This window comes from Lemur catta, chromosome 7 (assembly GCF_020740605.2).
Source record: "Lemur catta isolate mLemCat1 chromosome 7, mLemCat1.pri, whole genome shotgun sequence".
Classification (NCBI taxonomy): domain Eukaryota; kingdom Metazoa; phylum Chordata; class Mammalia; order Primates; family Lemuridae; genus Lemur; species Lemur catta.
In genome coordinates, this window is record NC_059134.1 from 25397669 (window position 1) to 25421030 (window position 23362).

General features: G+C 40.6%; 1 protein-coding gene across 1 annotated transcript; it reads right to left on the reverse strand.

Moving 5' to 3' along the window:
* Positions 1-5270: 5270 nt before the first annotated feature.
* NNMT (nicotinamide N-methyltransferase) lies at positions 5271-20891 on the reverse strand. Its single transcript, XM_045556528.1, has 3 exons — positions 20438-20891; positions 19293-19500; positions 5271-5741 (listed from the first exon to the last, which is right to left on the reverse strand). The coding sequence occupies exons 1-3, from the start codon at positions 20589-20591 to the stop codon at positions 5309-5311; spliced, it is 795 nt and encodes a 264-aa protein (XP_045412484.1). The 5' UTR covers positions 20592-20891; the 3' UTR covers positions 5271-5308.
* Positions 20892-23362: the final 2471 nt, after the last annotated feature.

Genomic DNA, 23362 nt, shown 5'->3' on the forward strand with positions numbered 1-23362 from the left:
TATGGGGCTGTGTGAAGGACATGAACTTGAGCCAAGTTTGCTTGAATCTTAAAGGATGAGATTAAAGTAGGTGGGACTTGTGTTAGAACTCTATTTTAGCAAATATTGTTCTCTAATTTATAAATCATGAAACACTGGACCTCATAGACACCTAATTCAGCTTCTCATTTTACAGTAGAGACCAAGCACAAAAAGGTGTAATTCCGTGTTCCCATCACAGTCTCAATTTCGTCACCTGTAAGATAGGAGGCTTTGACTTTTAATTTTGCAAATCTTAATTCACCAGCAAGATTACAGATTCTGCAAGGGCAAGGGTCACATTAAACAACTGGGCTTTCTATAACATTTAACAAATATTAGAGGGTCGTGAGAAGGGGGCAGAAACTGACCCTGGAGAGGTAAAGGGGCAATAAACTGACAGCTTACACTCCTTCTAGAAACCTCTTCAGCTTCCTGTTGCACATAGAGTGCTTACGTCTGTGCTGTTAAGGAGAATGTCAGTCCCTGAGGTGGAAGGCTTCAAAGAGAGTTGTTCTTGCTATTATTGATCTTTCTAAAGAGCAACCTAACTGCTGTTTACAGTTCTTTAACTCCTCTCCTGTTTAAACATTTAAAAACTTTTCTCTGAAAGTAAGAGAGACAATAACCTACCAGGAAAGAAATTATTCCCTGGTTTTCAACACTGAAGTCGGAGCAAAAGCAATATTGACTCATAATTATTTGTTCAGAGTTTGAAATTCAACTCCAAGCCTTCCCCTGAATTCATCAGACAGTATTAAAGGAAAAATTAAAGTTTTTAGCATAGTAGTTTGGCCAGCAACTATAGCCATAGAAGGATTTCATCATGTTTTAAATATTAAAAACCTGGGGTTTGAAAAAGCACAAAAACTTCTTTCCCTTCTTTGAATAAACAGGAAATAGAAGGTGATGGTGAGTTAACTGCATAATCTAATATTTAACATTTCTCATGCTAATCTGGCCAAGAACCTCTATACAGTTTATTAAAATCTGCATTTTGTGTATAGACCCAAAAGGGAAAATTTTTAATATATGTATCTATACAAATATTTATACATATTTTTTGTTAAAGAAAAATATGCTGAATTCTCCTTCCCCTTTCCCTAGCAGCTTCATAAGTAAAGCGTACAAAGGGAAATACTTTGGAAAGGCTTCTTGTTTTGGAAGGTTTGACTCAATTTAAATTCCTTGTATAATTGGGCACATTCAGGAATGGAGGGCTTCAGCAAAAGCCACATGCGCCCTCTACTGGCCATCTGAGGGCCAAGGGCAGCATCTCTATTCGGTGTAAAACCGTGGCCGGCAAGGATAGACTCAGGAAGCTTAAATCACTACTTCCATGGGAAGATATGAAACAGGAGGCTTCAGTGATTCCACTCACAGCGACGTTTTTCATTGCGATCATCTTCCTTAAACATCTCATCCTAGCTCAGAATTCTTTTGAGCGAAGCTGATCTATACATGAGAAGGGACAGCCGTAAGAAAGGCCTGGTTTGTCTTATTTTGGTAGGCTTTGTCAGAAAAGGCAAAAGGTCCTGACTGGCTGACTTGAGAACCAAAACATCTAGCAGTTATGCTCAGGCTCTGTAAGAGTGCATTACTTCCTGGTCTCACATAGATATAAATCCCTTGAGGCCAGAGGCTGTGTCATCGTCCATGTCGGATCCTCAGCTCCCGGACCCACTGCCTAGCACGTGACAGGGATGTGATAAATACGTTTTGAATGAATGAATAGCTATGAAGAAGGCTCTGGATTCAAGGTGCCTGTGGTGCTGATTTAGATAAGGCCATACTTGCTCAGTTTATTAAGGAAATCTTAATGGACATGACACAGGGCCTAATGGCTGTCTTAGAAGAGGTTAATAATGTCAAAGGTATCTAATGTCTGTCACTGAACAGGTTACAAAGTGCATTTAGAGGTATCTCATTTGATCTCAATATAGTCCCTAGAGACGATTATTACCTCTGGTTTCCAGAGGGGCCTGAACATGAGAAAGGTGCCATGGTGCTGTCACGGCAATCACGTGATCAAGCTAAGATTCACACGTGTTCTGTCCCTCAGACCTGAGCGTGTGCCACCTCCTCCTATCCTCCAGAAGATTTACTGGTCACCTCACTTTCTCAGAGATGGCTGGGGCTAAAATTAGAGGAGGCAGTTACAGCTTTAAAGCTCGGCCTAGGAAGTCATATCATGGACATCTCCTTTTATTACTCTTGACAGCCAGATGATAGGAATTACGGCAGCTGGACTGCGTGACACCAAATGGGTTAACAACCTTTTTAATCGCTTTCTTTTCCCCCAGGATAGTACACACAGACTTGCAGCTTCCTGCATCATAAAAGTTTGCTTGGGGTGAGGTGGTTGAACATTTCCCTAGAAACTGGACCCAAAAAACCCTGAGCTGGCTCAGCAGTCAAAGAGATTTACAAGTTAGGACCAGAGTGACCCTAGTCCGTGTTTGCTCATGACTCGGTTGGTCTGTTTGATTTCAGGGAAAGCAAACAAAAAACCAGGTGCCAAATGTTTGCTTAGGTCCCGACTTCACACAGAGAACAAACCTGTGAGGAGTCGGAGAGCAGGAGGAGGGGTCATTCCTAGTTTTTGCACATGCTATTCCCCAGATTGCTCTTTTCTTCCTGGTTGCCAAACACACCGCTGTTCAGCCTGTAAGACTCAGAGCAAATGCCACCTTTCTTGCCATCCTCCCCCTTAGCACCCTGTGCTACTCATCCCAGAGCCCTTATCTCACTGTGTTTTAACTGTTTGCATGTCAATTTTCCCCAATGACTGAGAGTTCCTTAAGAACAAGGCTATGCCTTTCATCCCTGGAAGAATCATTCTGGCTATCAAAGAGGACTCCCAGAAGCCCAGAGTACAGTCCAGTGGCTTTCAAACTTCTTCAAATCACAACCTACAGGAATAAATACATGTTAAATCATGATCTGGTAATAAATATGCATGTGTGCAGATGGACAGATACATAGATGTTTGTAAAATTGAAACAAAACTTCACAAAATTGTACTACTTGAAGTGCTATTCTCTGGGATTTTGTTTTCTAGTTTATACTTTATTATTTTTAAAAATGTTTATTGTGGTGCACCAAATTGATTTTATGAAACACTAATGAGTAGCAACTTGCAGTGTGAAAAATATTAGTGTAGGTGACACTTCATTTGCTGCCCCTCCCCCTTTGTTTTGATATTCTGTTTGTACCTATCGAATACCTCCGACTGGGGGAGAAAGAAGGAGTTTTGACTGGGGGATGCAGCAGGAAAGAGAGCAACAGAGCATGAATGGAGCTCAGAGGAAACATATTCTGCCTGTTTTCTGTCCATCCCCTTGGACTGGATTGGTGCTTCTGTAAGGAGGACTAAGTGTTAGACACTAACCAGACTGCTCAGAAGAAAATTTATACAGATGGTCCTTGACTTACAATGGGGTCATGTCCCATAAACCCATCACAAGTTGAAAATATTATGAATTGTTTGACTTATAATAAATAAATGCATAAATTGAATGCATCTAATCTACTGAACATCATAGCTTAACCTAGCCTACCTTAAAAGTGCTCAGAATGCTTATGTAAATAAAAGATCAAAATTCAAAGTACAGTTTCTACTGCATGCATATCACTTTCACACCATTGTAAAGTCGAAAAAATGTAAGTCAAATATAAGTTGGGGATCATCAGTAAAACTTTGGGCACAAACAAGGCTACTTCAGGGTCTAGATCAGGGGTCTGCAATCCACAACCCCTAGGCTAAATCCACTCATCCACCTGTTTCTGTAAACAAAGTCTTAATGGGATCACAAACACATATGTTTGTGTTTATAGTGTCTGTGGCTGCTTCTGAGACAACTGCAGGGTTCAGCAGTTGCAGTCAGGACTGTATGACCACAAAGCCAAAAATATTTACTATCTGGCCCTTGGCAGGAAAAGTTTGCCAATTCCTGGTATGGATGGAAAGTGTTCTTACCTCTCGGGGAGGAAACCAGCATGGCTCTGAGGCATCCAAAGCAGAACCCTGGGCACGGGCAGCATCTTTCTCAAAACAGGCCATGTTGTTCCCTCCCCAGCATCCCCAGGCTGGGCACGTGGACCAGCAGCAGCACAGCGTGAGCAGGAGAGGCTGGGCAGGGTGGGTTCTGGGTGGGAACTGCTACTGCCAGTGCACTATTGCCCTTGGAAGAACCTGGGAGCATTTGGGCTGTTACTGTGACTATAATACAAAGATGAGGACTCATGAGCAGCTGACACTGGGGTTTCATTTGCATTCTCAGTGCCTGGTACATGAAAGACACATGGTGGGTGCTAAATAAATGTTTGCTGGATGTTTCTTAAATCAGAAGGGAACTGGTGGCATGTGGTATAGAAACTGAGTTATATCACAGCCCCTTCTTGAAGGCAATGCCAGGAAAGAGCCTGGGTGCCTGAGCCCAGAACAGCAACTGGGCTCTGCTACTTGGAGATTGAGACCTCTTTTCTCAGCTGCTTTGGCAACCAATACCAAAGGTGATAAGTATGATAATATTGATTATAGCTAACAGTGACTGAATGCTTATCAAGTACCAAGCATTATCCTAGGTCCCATGTAGGGAGCAAATCATTCTAATTCTCTTACTAAGAAGTTCTATTTTAATCTCATTTTACAGATGAGGAAACTGAGGCACACTTACATAACTTGCCTAAGGAGAAATGGCTAATATATGGCAGAGCGAGAATTTGAAAATGGAATGATCTTTGCAGCTTAATAAAAAATTGGATTGCTGGGGTGAACAGAAGTGCTGGACAGCTGTTTTCTGACCTCTGAGGCCAGAGTGGAGCCAGCAGAAGAACGGCTATGGCCGGGGCAGCCCAATCACCAGCGAAGACTAGGGTGTGGTAGCCTTCTCCAGGGAGAAGAAGGCAAGAGTTGAAGAGCAGGAGAAGCTTGTTTCCAGGAGAGGAGGAGGCAGAAGGTCCCCTGGGAAACTACGAGTGAATAACTGCAGACACCCTCTGTAGGCAGGTGTGGGTTTGAGCCCCCATAACTGGACGTTTAGGGAAGTGAGGTGTTCTGTAAACACAGGCAGTGCAGACTGGTCCCCTAGCACCAGCACACGGGTGGCGCACTGAATAGGCGGTCACCGAATTGTTCCCAGACTGACCGCTCCAGCCGCGTCCTAGACGCACTTCCTGGCCCCGGCCGCTTAACCTTGACTCAGCACGATGACCCGTGGCGGTCAGAACCAAGGACTGAAGAACACCGGGCAGGTCAAAGGAATTGCTTTAATTGAGATCACAGGTGTCATGTCGATCTGCTCAGCTTCCGCCCCACCAGGAAGAAAAGTCCTTCGTTATTGGCCAGGGTGGAAGAGTAATTTTGAGAGATCACCTCGAACTGCTCGATCGCGTAGCCGGCCTCTCTCACCGCGGCCTCCACCGCCTCGCGGTCCACGGCCAGGCTGGAGAACCTCTGCTCGCCAATCATGTAGTGGCTGCACTTCAGCACGTCCGCCACCACCAGGAAGCCCCCCGGCTTGAGCAGGCTCCTGAGGTTGCGGAGGGCGGTGCGGTAGGTGGGGAGGTCGGGGCAGGCGGCGTCCAGGCACAGCGTGCTGAGCAGGCAGTCGGCCGCCTGCAGGGACACGGCGCCCAGCGGCTGGCTCTGGGTCACGTCGCACTTCAGGACCTGCGTCACCGTCTGCCTCAACTTCTCCTCCTTCTCTGGCCCCTTGACTCTGAAAAACACAAGCGCACAAACGTTTGCTACCCCAGGCCCCAGATCCCTTGGGCTGAGGCTCACAATGGCGGTGTTGCCCCAAATGTACATCCCTGGGGCCACCTCTATTGAGAAAACAGAAGAGGAAGAAATGAGGGACCTTTGTGGCATTTGACTGTGACCCTATTTTGCTGAGCTGGGTTAAAGCGCTTTGTAAAGTGAGGCATAGCATAGAAATGATAATAATAATATTAATACCTTCCTGCCTGCTGCTACCCTGGACTGCCCTGCATGGAATTACTCTTCCTCCATTGCTTAGGATAGTACCTGGCTCGCTTATTATGCTTTGCTATTATTATTATTGTCCTCGTCTGCTCTGTCAGACTGTAAGGTTGTGGCCATCTGACCCATACGTAGCAGGTAATAATAATGGGTTTGATATGCGGAGACATTACCTTTGTATCAATAGTAGTTGCTGATCAGTAGAGGCGTGAGGCCCCCATGGACGTTTTTAGAAACTGTTGGTCACTACCCCACAGCTGTGGACAGGGCCCTCCTGGAGAGAAGAAAACCACAGGTTTCCATTCTCAGGCTCCGAAAGGTATTGCTGAGAGAGAATGTGTTCTGACAGAGATCATTTTCTTGGTAGCCTTGCCGGGAACAGGAATCCTGTCCCTTTTCTGCCACATCAATGGCATTTCTTGAGAGAAAATCAGCTAATGAGAGGAGAAGAGGTGGCACAGGTGCTGGGATATAGTGGCTTAGATACTATTTGAATTTGTTAGGGGAGGAATGAAGAACAAACTAACAAGTGATCAAAATTAAATAGACACATACAGCACACAAGAGAAACTGGAGAGGGGCAGACAAAGGAGAAAGAAGTCGGGGAAAATCTGAAAGGTGAGAGAAAGAGAAGAAACCTAGAGTGTGCAAAGGGCCAGGCCCCGGGCCACAGAGCCCTAGGAACAGGAGTGACCGCTAGGTACTGCACCCTTAGGGGAAGTTAATCAGCAAAGCCCTGGGGAGCAGATCCGGTCTCACACTCAGATGCCAGGAGAAGACGGCCGCTTGGGCAACAAGGCTTGATGAAGATGGCAGAGCATGGCCCAGCCTCAGAGCAAGTGAGAGAGAGACTTACACTGGGACCATTTCTGGTGATGAGGAAAAGGCAATGATTTAAATAAAACTTGCAGATTTACCTCCAGGTCAAATGATGTGAGATAGTAGAAATTAGCTGTGGGCATCTAATTTAAATATTCAGTTAAAATCTTAAGCCTGGTGCATATGATCGGTTATTTTCCATTTAAGAATCTTAGCAATAATCATATGAAAAGATGCTCAACATCACTGGCCATCAGACAAACGCAAATCAAAACCATGAGCTACCACTTCACATCCCCCAGGATGGCTAGAATAAAAAAGACAGATAATAACAAATGTTGGCAAGAATGCGCAGAAACTGGAGCCTACATACCCTGCCGGTGAGAATGTAAAATAGTCCAGCTAATTAGGAAAATAGTCTGGCAGTTCCTCAAAAAATTAAGCATAGAGTGACCACATGACCCAGGAATTCCACCGACGTATATACTCAAGAGAAATGAAAAACATATATCCACACAAAAACCTATATATGAATGTTCATAAATAGCCAAAAGGTGAAAATAATCCAAATATCCATCAACTTATAAATAGATAAATAAAATGTGGTATATACATACAATGGAATATTATTCTGCAACAAAAAAAATGTTCTGACACATGCTACAACACGGGTGAACCCTGCAGACATTATACTAAATGGAAAAAGCAGAACCGAAAGGCCACATGTCGTATGATTCCATTTATAGGAAATGTCCAGAAAAGGCAAACTATAGAGACTGAAAGCAGACCAGTGGTTGCCAGGGGCTGAGGGATTTGAGGGGGAAATGAGAGTGACTGCTAATGAGTATAGAGTTTCTTTTGGGAATTGTGAAAATGTTCTAAAATTGTGGTGAAAGTTGCATAACTCTGTAAGCATACTCAAAACCATTGAATTGGACACTTTAAATGGGTGCATTAATTGTATGGTATGTGAGTTATATCTCAATAAGCTATTATATTAAAAAAGAGAGAGAGACAAGCTTAGTAGGGTGTTGTTTTCAGGGAATTCCTACCAACCACTAAACTGCTATCTAGATAGAGAATAAAAATTGTCCTTGGGCCAGACATGGTGGCTCACGCCTGGAATCCCAGCACTTTGGGAGGCCGAGGCCGAAGGATCACTTGAGCCCAGAAGGTTGAGGTTGCAGTGAGCTATGGTGATGCTACTGCACTCTAGCCTAAGCAACAGAGTGAGACCCTGTCTCAAAAAAAAAAAAAAAAAATTGTCCTGATTTGTCTTGGACTTTTCTGGTTTTAGCATTGAAAATCCCATATCCTGGTGCCCCTTGCAGTCCAGGGCAAACTGGGACAGTTAGTCATTCTAAAGGGAGGGAAACTAGTTACAAAGCTGCCAGTCAGCCTTGATAGAACACGAATAATTTGATAGAACATTTTAAGAATAAAAGTAATAATTCAACACATTGGAAGTCTGTGAGAAACATGGATTTGGAAAGGTAAATTAATCTGGAACAGAAAATTTTAAATAACCTATCTGCACATGCGGATAACTTAACTGTATACCAAAAGCCAAAATAGTGACAACATAGTGTTCTTTGGGATGCGTTTAAAAATGATCAGAGGATCATTGGCAACATTTTGGAAATATGTATTTGGTTACATCAGAAGCAGAATGGACTTCTGTTCCCTCTTCTGTATTAAGCTATTTTAAAGACACAAGTTACCACAGAACTAGTACTTGCCAGACAGACGATGATGGAAATTGCTCCCAAACTGTGAGACACACTGTGAAGTCTGGAAAGCTCGCAGGGAATGTGACAATTTGAGAGGGGAATTTGTTAGAACACCCACTGTCGTAGATACCTGCTTTCCTTTGGACACACAGCAAACGCTGGGGACTGGGTTGCCAGGGCAGCTACGCAAAGGCTGTTCCTTGGGGCCCCTTGGGGCTGCAGGTGCACCTCGGGGGGGATGGGCTCACAGGAGGCCCCGGCCGTTACCACTCAGCCTCACGTCTAGCTCGAGGGGCAGGCAATAAACACACACAAGAAAAGTGCTGTGCTGCTTTACAGAGAGCGAACAGCAGTGTGGCCATTTCTCTAGTTCTAAAGATCTGCTCTTTCAAATGAATCAATATGCAAAAAACGCAGCAATTTCCTCTGTAAATATGCTGTCAATAAAAGCCTGAGGGACGTGGGGAGCGAGGAATGAAAGAGTAAGAGGAGGGCTGCTGGGAAGAAGGCTCTGTGAGAATGCCTTCCCGCATTCCAGGTAATTAGCCTGGGATTGAGAGGAAGCTCTTCCTGCCCTGTCTGGGCAAGGCAGGTGGTGGTTCAGAAGCTCCTGAACAAGCTTTTTCCAGTTGCACTCACCTCCCCCCAGGCCCCATCCCCAGAGGTTCCTGCAGGTCCTCCTGGAAGAGAACCATCAAAACATGTCAAGGAAATCAAGGCTAAATAAGCTTGGATGTCATTGTAAGAATTGTTAAGAGCAAGGAATAATCATTGGTAAACCTCTGGTGCAGACCACACCTGAATCAGGTGATAGTCCTCCTAGGAGGGAGAGTCTGAAAAGCAAAATGCATGCATTCATTCATTTTACAAATATGTTGTGAACCTCTATTATGTGACAGGAAGTCTGCTGGGCACAGGGGACACAGGATGAACAAATGAGAAACAGATCCTATCCTCATGGAGATTACGGTCTTGCCTGGAATCCTCTCCTGGAGAGGAGAAAGCCAATGTGGCTGGAGTGTGAGGCAAACAGGTCAGCAGGTGCTGGATGAGGCAGGGTTTTGTGGACCATGTTAGGAATTTTGCTTTTTATCCTGGAAGCCATTGAAAGTCATTAAGGAATGATAAGGAAGGGAGTGACATGATCCAGTTGACATTTTGAGATGATCACTTGGGCCACAGAGTAGAAAAGAACTGAGTCGGGGGGGAGGTCAGTTAGGAGAGAGGAGGGTAGCTTGGACCAGGTGATGGTAAGCCCTAGAAGAAAGATACTGGTTGGAGAGGAATTCAGGAACTAAAATGGGCAGAACTTGGTGCTAGATCAGACATAGAACATAACAGAGAGGGAGATGACTAGATTGACTTCTAGGTCCTGGCTTGTCCAATTAATTATATGATGGTGCCATTCAAGGAGCTACAAGTACCAGAAATGAAGCTCATCTGGAGTAGGTCATAGTTCTCTTTTGGACACATTGTATTTGAAGTGCATTGAGATACATGAGTACTAATATTTACAGATTGAAGGAAATGGCTAGTTGAAGGTTTCTAAACTTGCCCTGTTAATTTTCCCCCGAGAGATAATGCAGTGAGCACACCTATTTAAGAGAGAGGCGTCCTTATAAAAGGCAGAAACTTCCTGGGCATCACTGAAACCATCATCATGATCATCAAGAGCTTGAATTTGAAAAAGAATATCAATATCCTTTTGCAACCATGAAAATCCAGAGACACTTTGAGGAACAGAGGTGGTTCATTAGTTTGTGGAACACATTTGGCACAACTGCATGTATTTTCGGACAACATACGAACATCTTTTTAAATAGATATGGAGATCTTAGTACAGAGACCATTTACTTCAGAGAACTGCCACCTTGACCGCTACTCAAGCTTTCTTCTCTTGGGTATGCTGAGGTTAAGTAAAGGAGCTGCTCGCTACAGAGGCAACCAGGAGGGGCTCCAGTCTCTCCAGGTCTCACCCGGCTGCGCAGAGGGCTGAGAAGAACAGCTGGAACAGCACATCTCTAACTCATTCCCACCCACCTATGTGCCCCAGCACACCTGGTGGGAAGCCCCGATCTAGACACCGGTGCTTCTCCAACTGTAATGTGCACACAACCGCCAACAGATCCTGTCAAAGTGCAGATTCTGATTCTGTGGGCAGCCAAGGGGGCCCAAGAGTCTGCATTTCTTTTTCTTTTTTTTGAGACAGAGTCTTGCTCTGTTGCCCAGGCTAGAGTGCCGTGGCATCAGCCTAGCTCACAGCAACCTCAAACTCCTGGGCTCAAGCAATCTTCCTGCTTCACCCTCCCAAAGTGTTTAGGATTACAGGTGTGAGCCACTGCGCCCAGCAAGAGTCTGCATTTCTAAAAGGCCCCGCATGACGTCAAAGCCGCTAGTCTGGGGGCCAAAAGTCTAAGCCATATGTTCCATGTTCCGGAGGCTGGAAGTTAATTAATACTGTTTCTACGATTTCTTAAGGAAAAAGCTCATTTTCCTCTGTTCATGTTAGAAGCTTGAGTAGTTATATCTTAGCGTTTGACTTTCTGACTTAATAAATGAACAGCATGAGGCAAGAATTTGGTACTGATGCCTTACAACGTTTCTCATAGTTCTAAAAATGAGTGGTATTTAAATGCATGAGTCACACTGTAAAGGCAGAGGAACAGGAGAAAGCTCACAATATCTTTGGCAGCTATCAGCATGAGAAAGAGCTTCAGATAAAGAAGAAATCATCTTGGGGAAAATAGGTTGTAGGTTGATAGAGTTACTTGAAGATGCAAGAAAGATGTAAGTTGAATGGGGATCACTATCGTTCTTAAAATAGTTAAAGCCACAGGATCTAGCGCAAGGATAAGGGTAAGAAGGCAGAAATTTACTGCCAAAAATACAGTTCCTTATTCTAACAGAGCAATTGAGAAGGGCCAGTGTCTCAAGAGCCAATTGTTCCAAGCTGACAATTCGGGCATGAGATAAGTAATGCTTTTAGTATCCTGGTAGATTGTAAGGGTTTATTTCTGAATGAGATGGAAAGGCCTGTGACGGCTAGGGAAATTGAGAACAACGCTTTGAAAGCCTTCTTGACATATGATCTGGACTTTGGAAAGGTATGTTGTCTAACAATGACTGAGGACTTGGGTTTTTTTAATAAACTTTCCCTGAAATTCTATAAATCCTGGAAAATTTCTTATTTATTGAATAATTTTGGATATCGTCCACATCCTCATACCTGCAGTTTGTTTTCTAGTTAATATCAGTTTCATTCTGTGGAATCACATAGTCAACAGAAAAAAAAAGTATCAAATTATTTTTATTTCTAAAAATATATCTTTACTTTGAAGGCTATACCCAGCATAAAATCCCAAGTAAGGGATTTAAAGATTAAAATGGCATATGAAAATAGCCTCTGTCCACTTCTTACTAAATGCCAAAAAAAGGCTCAATATTTAAGCAATATTAAACAATTTTAGGATATTGTTAATGTGTAAGGGCAACAAAAATACATTCTTATATATGCATGGAGTTAGAAAATGTGTCACTAGGTGTTCTTCTTGAAAAAATTATTTGGGTCGGGCACGGTGGCTCACGTCTGTAATCCTAGCACTCTAGGAAGCCGAGGTGGGAGGATTGCTCGAGGTCAAGAGTTTGAGACCAGCCTGAGCAAGAGCGAGACCCTGTCTCTACTAAAAATAGAAAGAAATGATCTGGACAGCTAAATATATATATACAAAAAAATTAGCCGGGCATGGTGGCACATACCTGTAGTCCCAGCTACTCGGGAGGCTGAGGCAGAAGGGTTGCTTAAGCCCAGGAGTTTGAGGTTGCTGTGAGCTAGGCTGATGCCACGGGCAATAGAGTGAGACTCTATCTCAAAAAATAAATAAATAAATAAATAAAATAAAAATTATTTGAAGACCTATTCAGTTGAAAGATGAATCAAAATTAAAAATTCAGTAACAAGAAAAGTTGTATAAAATGAGCATAAAATATGTCCAAGTATTTGTAAATATGATTACAAAACAAAAGCAAATGTCCAAACTGATCTTGAAAGAAAATATAAAAATAATATTTTTAATTACAATGTTTGAATTTAACAATTTCAGATTGTAATAACAAATACAAGATGAGAGATGCCAGAGGGACTTTGGGTATTGAAAGTTGCTAAATTCTTCAAATTATCAGGAAGCAAAAAAAAAATTTACTGATTCTTATCTGACTTGGTGAGTTAAGAGAATTTGTCTCCAGCAGACCTGCCTTATAAGTAATATTAAAAGAAGTTCTTTGGGTGAAGAAAAATCATGCCAGACACAAGCTTAGATCTGCAGAAAGGAATAAAGAATACTAGACAAGAAAGATATGTGGGTAAATAAAAAAGATTTTATATATATAAATAATACTAGCCAGTTTGGGCTCCTAAAATAGAATGCCATAGACTGGGTAGCTTAAAAACAATAGACGTATACTTCTCACAATTCCAGAGGCTGGAGGTCTGAGATCAGGATGCCAGCATGGTGTGGCTCTGGTGAAGACACTCTTCTGGGTTGCAGAGAGCTGACTTTTCATTGTGTCTTCACATGGCAGAAGGAGAGCTAGAGAGCTCTCTGGGGTCCCTTTTATAAAAGCCCTAATCCCATCCGTGAGGGCTTTACCCTTATGATGTAATTAGCTCCTAAAGTCCCCACCTGCTAACTATCACATTGGGGGTTAGGATTTCAGCATAGGAATTTGGAGGGGACACAAATATTCAGTCCAAATTCCTCACGTTGAATATATATTGTTATATATATTGCTTACAACACTACTGATTTGTGTGAATATACTTAAGGTTTCTGAGCTGCACACTTAAAAATAGTTAATAGGGTAAATTTTTTATCATAATTAAAAATAAAATGATAAAAAATAAAAATAAATAAAAACACTACTGCCTGTTAAAAGCAGAATAATAAAATGCCTTGTAGTGTTATACTATACATAGGAATAAGATATATGACAACAAGATCATAAGGAGCAGAAGAGTGGGTTAAGGAAATTACACTATTGTAACATCTTACATTGTTCCTGAGGTAATAGATATGTTAAGGATGCTTATTGCGGCCAGGCGAGGTGCTGTAATCCTAGCACTCTGGGAGGCCGAGGTGGGTGGATCGCTCAAGGTCAGGAGTTTGAGACCAGCCTGAGCAAGAGCGAGACCCCATCTCTACTAAAAAAACAAATAGAAAGAAATTATCTGGCCAACTAAAAATATATATAGAAAAAAAATTTGCCAGGCATGTGGCACATGCCTGTAGTCCCAGCTACTCAGGAAGCTGAGGCAGTAGGATCGCTTAAGCCCAGGAGTTTGAGGTTGCTGTGAGTGAGGCTGACGCCACGGCACTCACTCTAGCCCGGGCAACAGAGTGAGACTCTGTCTCAAAAAAAAAAAGAAAACGATGCTTATTGCAATTTCTAGAAAAGTCACACAAACTCACACAAAACACAGAAGAGATTAATAAAGGAGATAAAAAGAAATACTAAAAGTATGTACAGTTATACTAAATGCAATAGTAAAAATTACTCCATTCACCAAGAGGAAGCAGGAAGGAAGACACAGATGAACAACAATCAGATAGAACAAATAGAAAACATACCAAGATGATAGATTTAAACTTAACTGTATAATCTCAGTCATTACATTAAATGTAAATGGACTAAACAATCCAGTTAAAAAGCAGAAATTGTCAGTCTGGATTAAAAAGCAATACCTACTATATACTATTTGCAAAAAAATAAAGTATAAAAGCACAGGCAGTAGGAAGACAAATGAATGGGAAAAGATATATAGATACATCATGTATATTAGTTATCTATTGCTGCAGAACAGATTTTCCCCCAAATTTAGCAGCTTAAAATTACAAACATTTATCTCACAGTTTCTATGGGTCATAAATTTGGGTACAGATTAGCTAAGTGCTTCTGGTGCAGTCTCTCATGAAGCTGCACACAGAGCATTGGTCAAGTATTCAGACTCATTTGAAGGCTCAGCTGGGGAGAAATATGCTTCCAAGCTCACTCCTCAGGACAAGTGTGTGAGAGTAGAGAGAACACCCAGTAAAAAGCTATCGTTTTTTTTTTCTAATCAACTTTATTTTTTCCAACAGTATTAGGTTCACTGCAAAATTGAGCAGAAGGCCTATATTGGGACATTATTATCACCCAAAGTCCATAGTTTACATTAAGAGTCACTCTTGGTATTGTACATTATATGGGTTTGGACAAATGCATACTGCCATGTGACCATCATTGTAGTGTCATACAGAGTAGTCCCTCCCACCGCCCTGAAAATCCTCTGTGCCCCACCTATGCCTCCCTTCCTCCTCCAAACCTCTGATCTTTTTACTTCCTCCATAGTTTTGCCTTTTCCAGAGTATCATATTGTTGGAATCATATAGTATGGAGAATTTTCAGATTGGCTTATGTCACTTAGTAATATGAATTTAAGTTTCCTTCATATTTTTTCATGGCTTGATAGCCCACCTGGTTTTTTTTTAAAGCACTGAGTAATAGTCCATTGGACTATTACTGGATGTACCACAGTTCATTTATTCATTCACCTACTGAAAGACAGCTTGGATGCTTCCAATTGGGGGCAATTATGAATAAGGCTGTTATACTTATATATAAGGCTTTTATATATCTGCGTACAGCTTTTCATGTGGATATAAATTTTCAACGTTTGGGGGTAAATACCAAGGAGTGCAATTGCTGGATTGAATGGTAAGAGTGTGTTGAGTTTTTTAAGGAACAAACTGCCTTCCTTTCAGCAATGAATGAAAGTTCCTGTTGCTCCACATCCTCTCCAGCATTTGGGTTGTCAGTGTTCTGGATTCTGGCCATTCTAATAGGTGCATAGTGGTGCTGTAGTCTTTTAAAACTTAATCTGAGAATAGATGTTCTGTCACTATGCTGCATTCTACCAAATTTGTCAGAATTGACTAAATCCAACGAATATCCTAGGGGAGGGGATTACACCAGGGTGAGACAAAGATTACTGGGAGCCATCTGCGAGGCTGCCTACCACACTGTGCACACACCAGGCATAGGAAGGCTGGAGTGACTCTATGAACATCTGAAAAAGTAGACTTCAAGACAAAGTGTATTACTAGAGATAAAGGGAGATATTTCATAATGATAAAATGGTCAATTCATCAAGAATACATAACTATCCTAAAAAGGTATATAACAGAGCTAATAAAAGGCTTCAAAATGCATAAAGCAAATGTTGACAGAACTATAGGAAGTAAGGGATAAATCAACAATCATGGTGTGAGAGGTTAACACTTCTCTCTCAGTAATTGGTAGAATAAATAAGGAAACAATCACTAAGAATATAGAAAATTTGAGCAATACTATCAATCTACCTGATTTAATTGGTATTTATAGAAATTACATTTACAATTGGACAATGTACATTCTTTTCAATGTAGAAAGCACATATAATATTCAGCAAGATAGAACATATGCTAGGCCACAAAATAAATCTCTGACTACAACAAAATTTAATTAGAAATGAATAGCAATAAGATATCTGAAAAAAATCCCAAAATTTTTGGAAATTAACACAATTCTAAATAATTTATGGTCAAAACAGAAATTACAATAAAAATGAGAAAATATGCTGAATTGGATAATAATAAAAATATAACATGCAAAAATCATGGGAGGTAGTTAAACAGTACTGAAGAAAATTTGCAGTTCTAAATGCCACATTAGAAGAAAGAAATATGTGAAATCAATGACCTAAGTTTCCATCTTAAAAAGCTAGAGAAAGAATTAAAAACAAGAAATTTGAGAAAGCTAGAAACAATTAAAAATAAAGAAAATTTAAAAAATAACAGAAACCAAGAAAGGAGAAAATGGACAGAAAATAAAGAAAAATCAACAAAGCCAAAAGTTGGTTTTTTTAAAAGATTAATAAAATTGCTCAATCTCTAGCGAAGTTGATCAAGATTTAAAAAAAGAAGACAAATTACTAATATCAAGAATGAAAGAGAGGAGATCACTACAGATCCTACAGCTATAAAAGGTATTAAAAGGATATTGTAAAAAATCTTTATGCCAATAAAGTTGAAAACCAGGATGAAAGGGACAAACTCCTTATAAAATATTACTTATCAAAACAGACAAAAAAAGAAACAGAAAATCCAAGTAGCCATTAAAGAATTGCTATTGTAATTAAAAACACCTTTCCAAACATGAAAAAATTCCTCAAGTCTAGATGAATTCTATCGATCATTTAAGATGGAAGCAATACTAATAATACACAAATGCTTTCAGAAAATAGAGGGGGAGAAATCACACTCAACTTATCTAATGACTCTGGCATCATGCTGGTATCAAAACCCGCCAAGCACACTATAAGAAAAGAAAAATATAGTTCAATATCCCTCATGAATATGGATGTAAAAATCCTAAACAAAATATTAGAAAATCACATCCAGCAATACATAAAAAGAATAATACTTCATGACCAAGGGGTTATGCCAGTTTGGTTTAACATTCAAAATTATGCAATATAATTCACACTTTCAGAATAAAGGAGAAAAATCATATGACCATCTCAATAAATGCAAAAAAATTTGACAAAATTCAACATTTGATTAAAAACTTCGAAGAGGTTAGGAAAACAAAGGATAAATTTCCTTTTTTTTTTTTTTTTTGAGACAGTCTCACTCTGTCACCCAGGCTACAGTGCAGTGGTGGAATCACAGCAGACTGCAACCTCAAACTCCTGGGCTCCAGCAATCCTCCTGCCTCGGCCTCCTGAGTAGCTGGGACTACAAGCACACACTACCACACTCAGCTAATTTTTTCTATTTGTAGTAGAGACAGGTGTCGCTGTTGCTCAGGCTGGTCTCAAACTCCTGACCTTAAGTGATCCTTCTACCTTGGCAGCCCAGAGTGCTAGGATTACAGGTGTGAGCCACTGAACCCGCCCCCAAATCTGTTTTTATTTGCAGATGATATAATACTGTGCATAGAAAACCCTATGCAATCTACAAAAAAAACACTACTAAAATTAATTTGTGAAGTCCACAAAGTCATAGTACACAAGGCCAATAAATCAAAATCAATCGTATGTTAATATACTATCAAATGGAACAAAAATAAAATTACTAAAATGAAATAAAAATGAAATTTTAAAAATACAATTAACAATGGCATTAAAAACATGAAACACTTAGGAAAATTTTACCAAAACATATGCAAAATATGAGAACTATAAAACATTGGTGAGAGAAATTAAAGAAGTCCTAAATAAATGAAGCGATAAACTACATTCACGGACTGGAGAGCTAACATGTCCATTCTCCTAAATTGATCTGTAAATTCAAAGAAATCCCATTTTAAGTCTCAGTAGGCCTTTTTTCTTTTTTTGAGAAATTGACAAGATTGTTCTGAAGTTTATATCAAAATATAATGGCACTGCAATTGCCAAAAATAATCCTGAAAAAAACCAAGTTGGAGGACTTACACTACCTGATTTCAAGACATACTATGCCTGATAATAGGGATAAAAGATCAGTGTAAACCCAGTGGAAATTAAGCAACTCTGGAGGATAGCAAAAATGTTAACTGTGAAAAAAATAAAGAAATAAAACCTCTAGTTTATTCATACTGCTATTTTATGAAGAATTGTGCCACCAATGAGTCACCTTGATAACTTACATTTGACAATCCATGTTACTACCAATAAGACAGTTTATCAACAATATGAAAGAAAATAAATATAAAGTTAGAATATTCCTAATAACCTCAAGAGGAAGAAATATGCCAGCAGTCAGTAGACCATTAAAAGAAAACAGAAGGTTAAAGAAATAGAAGCAGACATTAGAGTTAGTTTCAGAAGAGAAACTGACTTTTAGAAATAAATAAAAGTTAGCAAATTGATGGGCATCAATTACAAATGCAATTACAGAGAAATGAAGGGACCATTACTTCCACAAGAGAGTGGAAGAGGCATCTTCTTTAGGAAGATATTAAATCCTCATGATTTTATATTGATCCCTGGGATTCAGGAATGGTACCTCAATTTTGCTGTTGTTCAAGTTCAGGAATATGGGGGTCATCCTTGACATTTCCCTCTCCTCACTCCCCATAACCAGTCATTACCAACTATTATTCATTCTAGCTGAAAAATCAATCTTAAAACCATCTACTTCTCTCCATAGTCCAAGTCACCATCGTCTCTCACCTGGACCTGAATTGTCTCCCTTCTGCATCTCTTGTTCTGCTGTAAACCCCTCTAATCCATTCTCCACGCAGCAGCCAGGGAGGTCTTGTCAATGTATACTGGGTCTGATCACCCTCCTGGTTATACCTCTAATGTCTTCTCATTACACTTGAAGTATGCAATCTTTAACTTGGCCTAAAAAGTCCTGAATGATCTGGCACTCACTTGCCTTTCCTGATGTGAGTTGTAGGAGAGAAGGGCCCTCCTCTGGTTTGTCCACTGTTTCATCCCAGTGGCTAATACCATAGTGCATAGTAGGTGCTCAATATAGGTTTGTTGAATGAATGAATGCTGGTTAATCATGACCCAAAAAGTGTTAGCACTCATTTCTTGAGGGAGATGTCTTGCTAGGAGATCAGAGCCCTCTCCTAACAAATGATGAGATATGTTAACTTTAGAAATATATGCTTTTACTGTCAGCTGTCATTCAGGTACCGTCAGGAAGCCAAGAAGCAGACACCAGTTTCTCTACCTGTTCCCTTCGAGATCACACACGTAGGTCACCACTGGGGACCAGTCAAAAGCATCTGGCTCCTTCTTCAGCCACTTCTTCAGCTCCTGCAGGTTCTGGTCCGTGTAGTCAGAGACGATGATCTCCTTGAAGGACTCACACGCAGACAGGAGCTGATAGATGGTGGGGCCAGAGCCGATGTCAATCAGGAGGTCTCCCTTCACACCATCTGGGTGGGAGGAGGCAATGAGGAAAGGGCATCAGGCATCGTAGGGGGACGGACAGAGCTCAGTTTACATTCTCTTCACTGGGATTGTGCTGGAGCTCCCCAAAGACAGACCACTGCTCTACTTAAAACTCTTCCCTCAAAATCTTTTTTTAAAACATCTTTAAAAAGAAACCCTGTAATTTATATCACAGTGATACAAGAAGTGTGTATCAAAGAAAACACAAATACCAAAAATACTAAAAATGGCTCACTTGAATTAAATAAAGCCCCTCAGTTTGAAAAAACCTTGAACATGCATAAAATGAAAAGTCGAAGAGAAAAAGAACATGTTTTCATTTTCCATTCCCGAATCCAGGGGGGAGGCACGTTGTTGGGCTATTTTCAGGTCTAGGAGAAAGAAAAACAGATTTCTCTGTTGTATAGACCAGTGATCCAGAAAGGTGGTTACACAGAGAATGTAAAAACTATTAAGGAATACTTTCAGGGAAAGTTAATTTTTAAAAAAAAAATTAGTTTATATAATATCTTTCTCCAAAAAGCACCCAATTCTTCATATATTGGGAGGTCTTTATCTCATGCATATTCAAAACATTCCCTTGAGTTGGGATCTGAATAATACTGTACTAGAATCTCCATTTCTTAAGTGGTCCATTGAGGTTAAAAGGCTCTCTGAAGTCACCTAGTGAATCAATGTAGACTCAAGGACAGCACTTAGGTCCTCTGGTTTCCCTTTTACGTAACCAAATGAGATAATGGCTATAAAAGCATTTTGTGAACTGCAAAATAGCTAAACCAGCATTAGTTTTTATCCTAGTTAAGTAAATGGGTGCCAAAAGGACTGGCAAATAACCTTGACTACACACAAACCCAGTCATGCCCTGCGACCCTCTCTAAATGGCTTATATTTAAGAGGGGAGACACACAGACAGACACTTACCTAGGCAGAATATCTTGAAAAGATTTTTCAGAAGATGCCTGAGAATCTGGTTTTCTGCAGAGTGTTTGGACCCAAAGCTGTAATATTTTTCTAGGTAATCTCGAGGATTAAAATGGCTTAGATAAGTGTCCTTGGAGGTGAAGCCAGATTCCATTGTGTCTCCCTTCTGTGCCACTGCCTCCCACCCTCCTTCCCTCTCTTCCCACCCTGCAGACGTGGTCTGCCCGAGTTTCAGGCTAGCAATCCTCTTACCATAAGTTCATCTCACCCCTTATAACAGATGTTTGGTTAAACACTAACTGAGAGAAATAGACTGCAAATATTTTGGCTGTTCTGGGAAGTGATGAAATTCCTGGCGAAGGGAGCCTAGGAGAAAGGGGTGGGTAATAGCAGGAGTTGCCACGAACTGTATGTAATGCTCAGCCAAGGGGTGATGGTCAGATGCCAGGACTGTAGACAGGAGGAATCACCTGGGCTCATCAGGAAAATTATTTAACTCATAGAAGAACCCCTCAGCTCAGAGAGATACATTATCTCCCAACAGCACCATCATTCTTTTCATTCTTGCAATGATTGCCCCAGGAAAGAAAGTCACATTTAAGCAAATAAAATAAAGAAAAGAAAAGAAGGGAAAGATGAGGACAGGAAATGAGTTTAGGGCTAAGGAATGTTGGTTAAAGAAGGAATCTCAGGTGAAGTCTGAAAAGAGTAATTTAAAAACCATGGACGAGGCTTTCTGTAAAGTCTAGTCCAGCCAACAATCATGAAACCCTCTGCTCAAGCTCTGACAGCTCTTCTATCCTGCCCTACGCCTCTGCAGCTTCACCCAGCTCTGCCATCACTCAGCACCTGGCAAGCGCCTCCTCCCTGAGAATTATTAACTAAGTAAGAAGTGGTTAACTACTAAGAGGGTAAAGGAGGACTCTAAGTGTAACAGAGGTGGCAAATGCAGAAAGTCAGTAGGGCTGACAGAACACAGAAACCAGGGAAGACTTAGAAACTTAGAGGATGGGCCCATAGAACTGAGTGTCAAAGAAATCTCTGGTGAGAAAGCACAGCTGCTGCAGGAATGCTGGCCACCTAAGGAACCTGAGAAATGCCATGGCACTGAGGGACTAGCCATGCTCTGAGCCACTAGCTTGGTGAAGATAACCATTGCTAGAGAATGCTCACAGGATCTCAAGCCCACAGCCAGATCTCAGGGGGAAAGACCTAGGGAGTAGTAAGTCTCTTCCTCCTCCTCAAACCTTGTATCCAGAATCCCTTACTGGTAGGACCTTACATAGAGGCAGATGGCAAAGGAGAATTGTGTTAGCAAAGTCCAGTTTGTAAATTTTCCCAACTTGTAATTAGAGGATGAGTTAAGAAAATTATCCAAAATGTAGCAGAGGAAGAACAAGATCTGGAAAATATAAACAAGAAAGCTAAGAGACAGAGTAGCTCTCACATCACACAATACCAAAAGGTGGGTTAGAGCTATGAAGCAATGAATTAATAACTGGCATAGATATCAATACATGGAAATAATAATAGGTAATATTTATTGAGCACTTATTTTGTGCAAGTATTGTTCTATGTGCTTTACATGTATTAACTCATTTAGTCCTTGTAATAATTCTATGAAGGACAACATTTACAGGTCCAGGGAAGCCCAAGCGAGATATGTGAAAAACAATTCACTCCTAGGCATTTTACTGATAAAACTGCAATACTAAAGACTATGAGAAGATGTTCAAAACATCTAGAGAAAAAACACAGATTGCCTTCACAGGTGGCAGTTACACTAATAGTTAGCTTTCAGGACAACAAAGGAAGCCAGAAGACAAGAGAACAACATTGTCAAGGTGCTAAAACAAAGTAACTATCAACTTAGAATTCTATAACCAGAAAAAGTCTTTTAAGAATTGGGACAAAATAAAGAAATTAGCAGATAAAAACTAAAAGTTTGCCACTAGTGTGTCTCTCTCAAGGAAATCCTAAATAACAAATTTCAGACAGAAGGAATGTGAATCCCCATAAAAGGTCTGAGATGCAAGAAGGAATGAAGAATAATTGAGGAGGCTAATATGTGGGTGATTCTAATAGACATAAAAAACAATGTCATGTGTGGTTAAAAATAAGCAAGATGGAATAAAAATGCATAATAACAGTAGCCTATAAGTTTCAGGCTTGGGATAGATGGGGTTAGAGTGTTCTGGATCTTTGTATTGTTCATGGAGAGTAAAAGCATAGATTATCTTTAGACTTTGAAAAGTTAACTATACACTGTAATTTTGCCAACATTTTTCTACTGCACTCCTTAGATTCTCTGCCTGAGGGCTTTCTCTGGTTGCAGGAGTATGTTCAGCTTCCATGTAGGACAGGTCAGGGAGTTAATGCAGCAACCCTCAGTCCCTCAACACATGAAAGATCAGCATTGGTGAAAAATCATGCCAGCTTCCTTATTCTTTGGATAGGACAATTCTGAAAAATGTTCTACGTACTCTCCCAGAGGTCCCCAGAAGGACTGAACCCCAGTTGGCCCACATTAATTCACTCTGTTTTGGCTTTCTTTCTTTCTATTTCTCACATACCCATTCCCTCACCAGTGCTAAGTGGGATCCAAAGTAATATACTCACACTCCAGTTTTAGACACCACAAAAATAATATAATCAAGTGGTACTAATTTGTAAATCAGTAGAGGAGGAGAAATGGGATGACAAGATACTATCAATTCAGAAGAAGGCAAGAATGGAGAGAAAAAGACCTTTTAAGAATAAATAAAAAGCATAAAATAATAAGGTAATTGTTGGAGAACTAAAAACAGACAAAAACATCAGAAAAATAGATAATACTTGAACAGTAAGATTAATCAGCTTGATTTAATGGATACATACAATATACTGCACCCAATACCTACTGCTCTTACCTAAGGTTCAGTACTT

Coding starts and splice junctions, on each gene's coding strand:
- NNMT (XM_045556528.1), bottom strand. CDS start 20,591: ATGGAATCTGGCTTCACCTCCAAGGACACTTATCTAAGCCATTTTAAT. Junction 19,501..20,437: donor TTTCAAGATATTCTGCCTAG/GTAAGTGTCTGT, acceptor CCTCCCACCCAG/ATGGTGTGAAGGGAGACCTC. Junction 5,742..19,292: donor TGTGATCTCGAAGGGAACAG/GTAGAGAAACTG, acceptor TGTGTTTTTCAG/AGTCAAGGGGCCAGAGAAGG.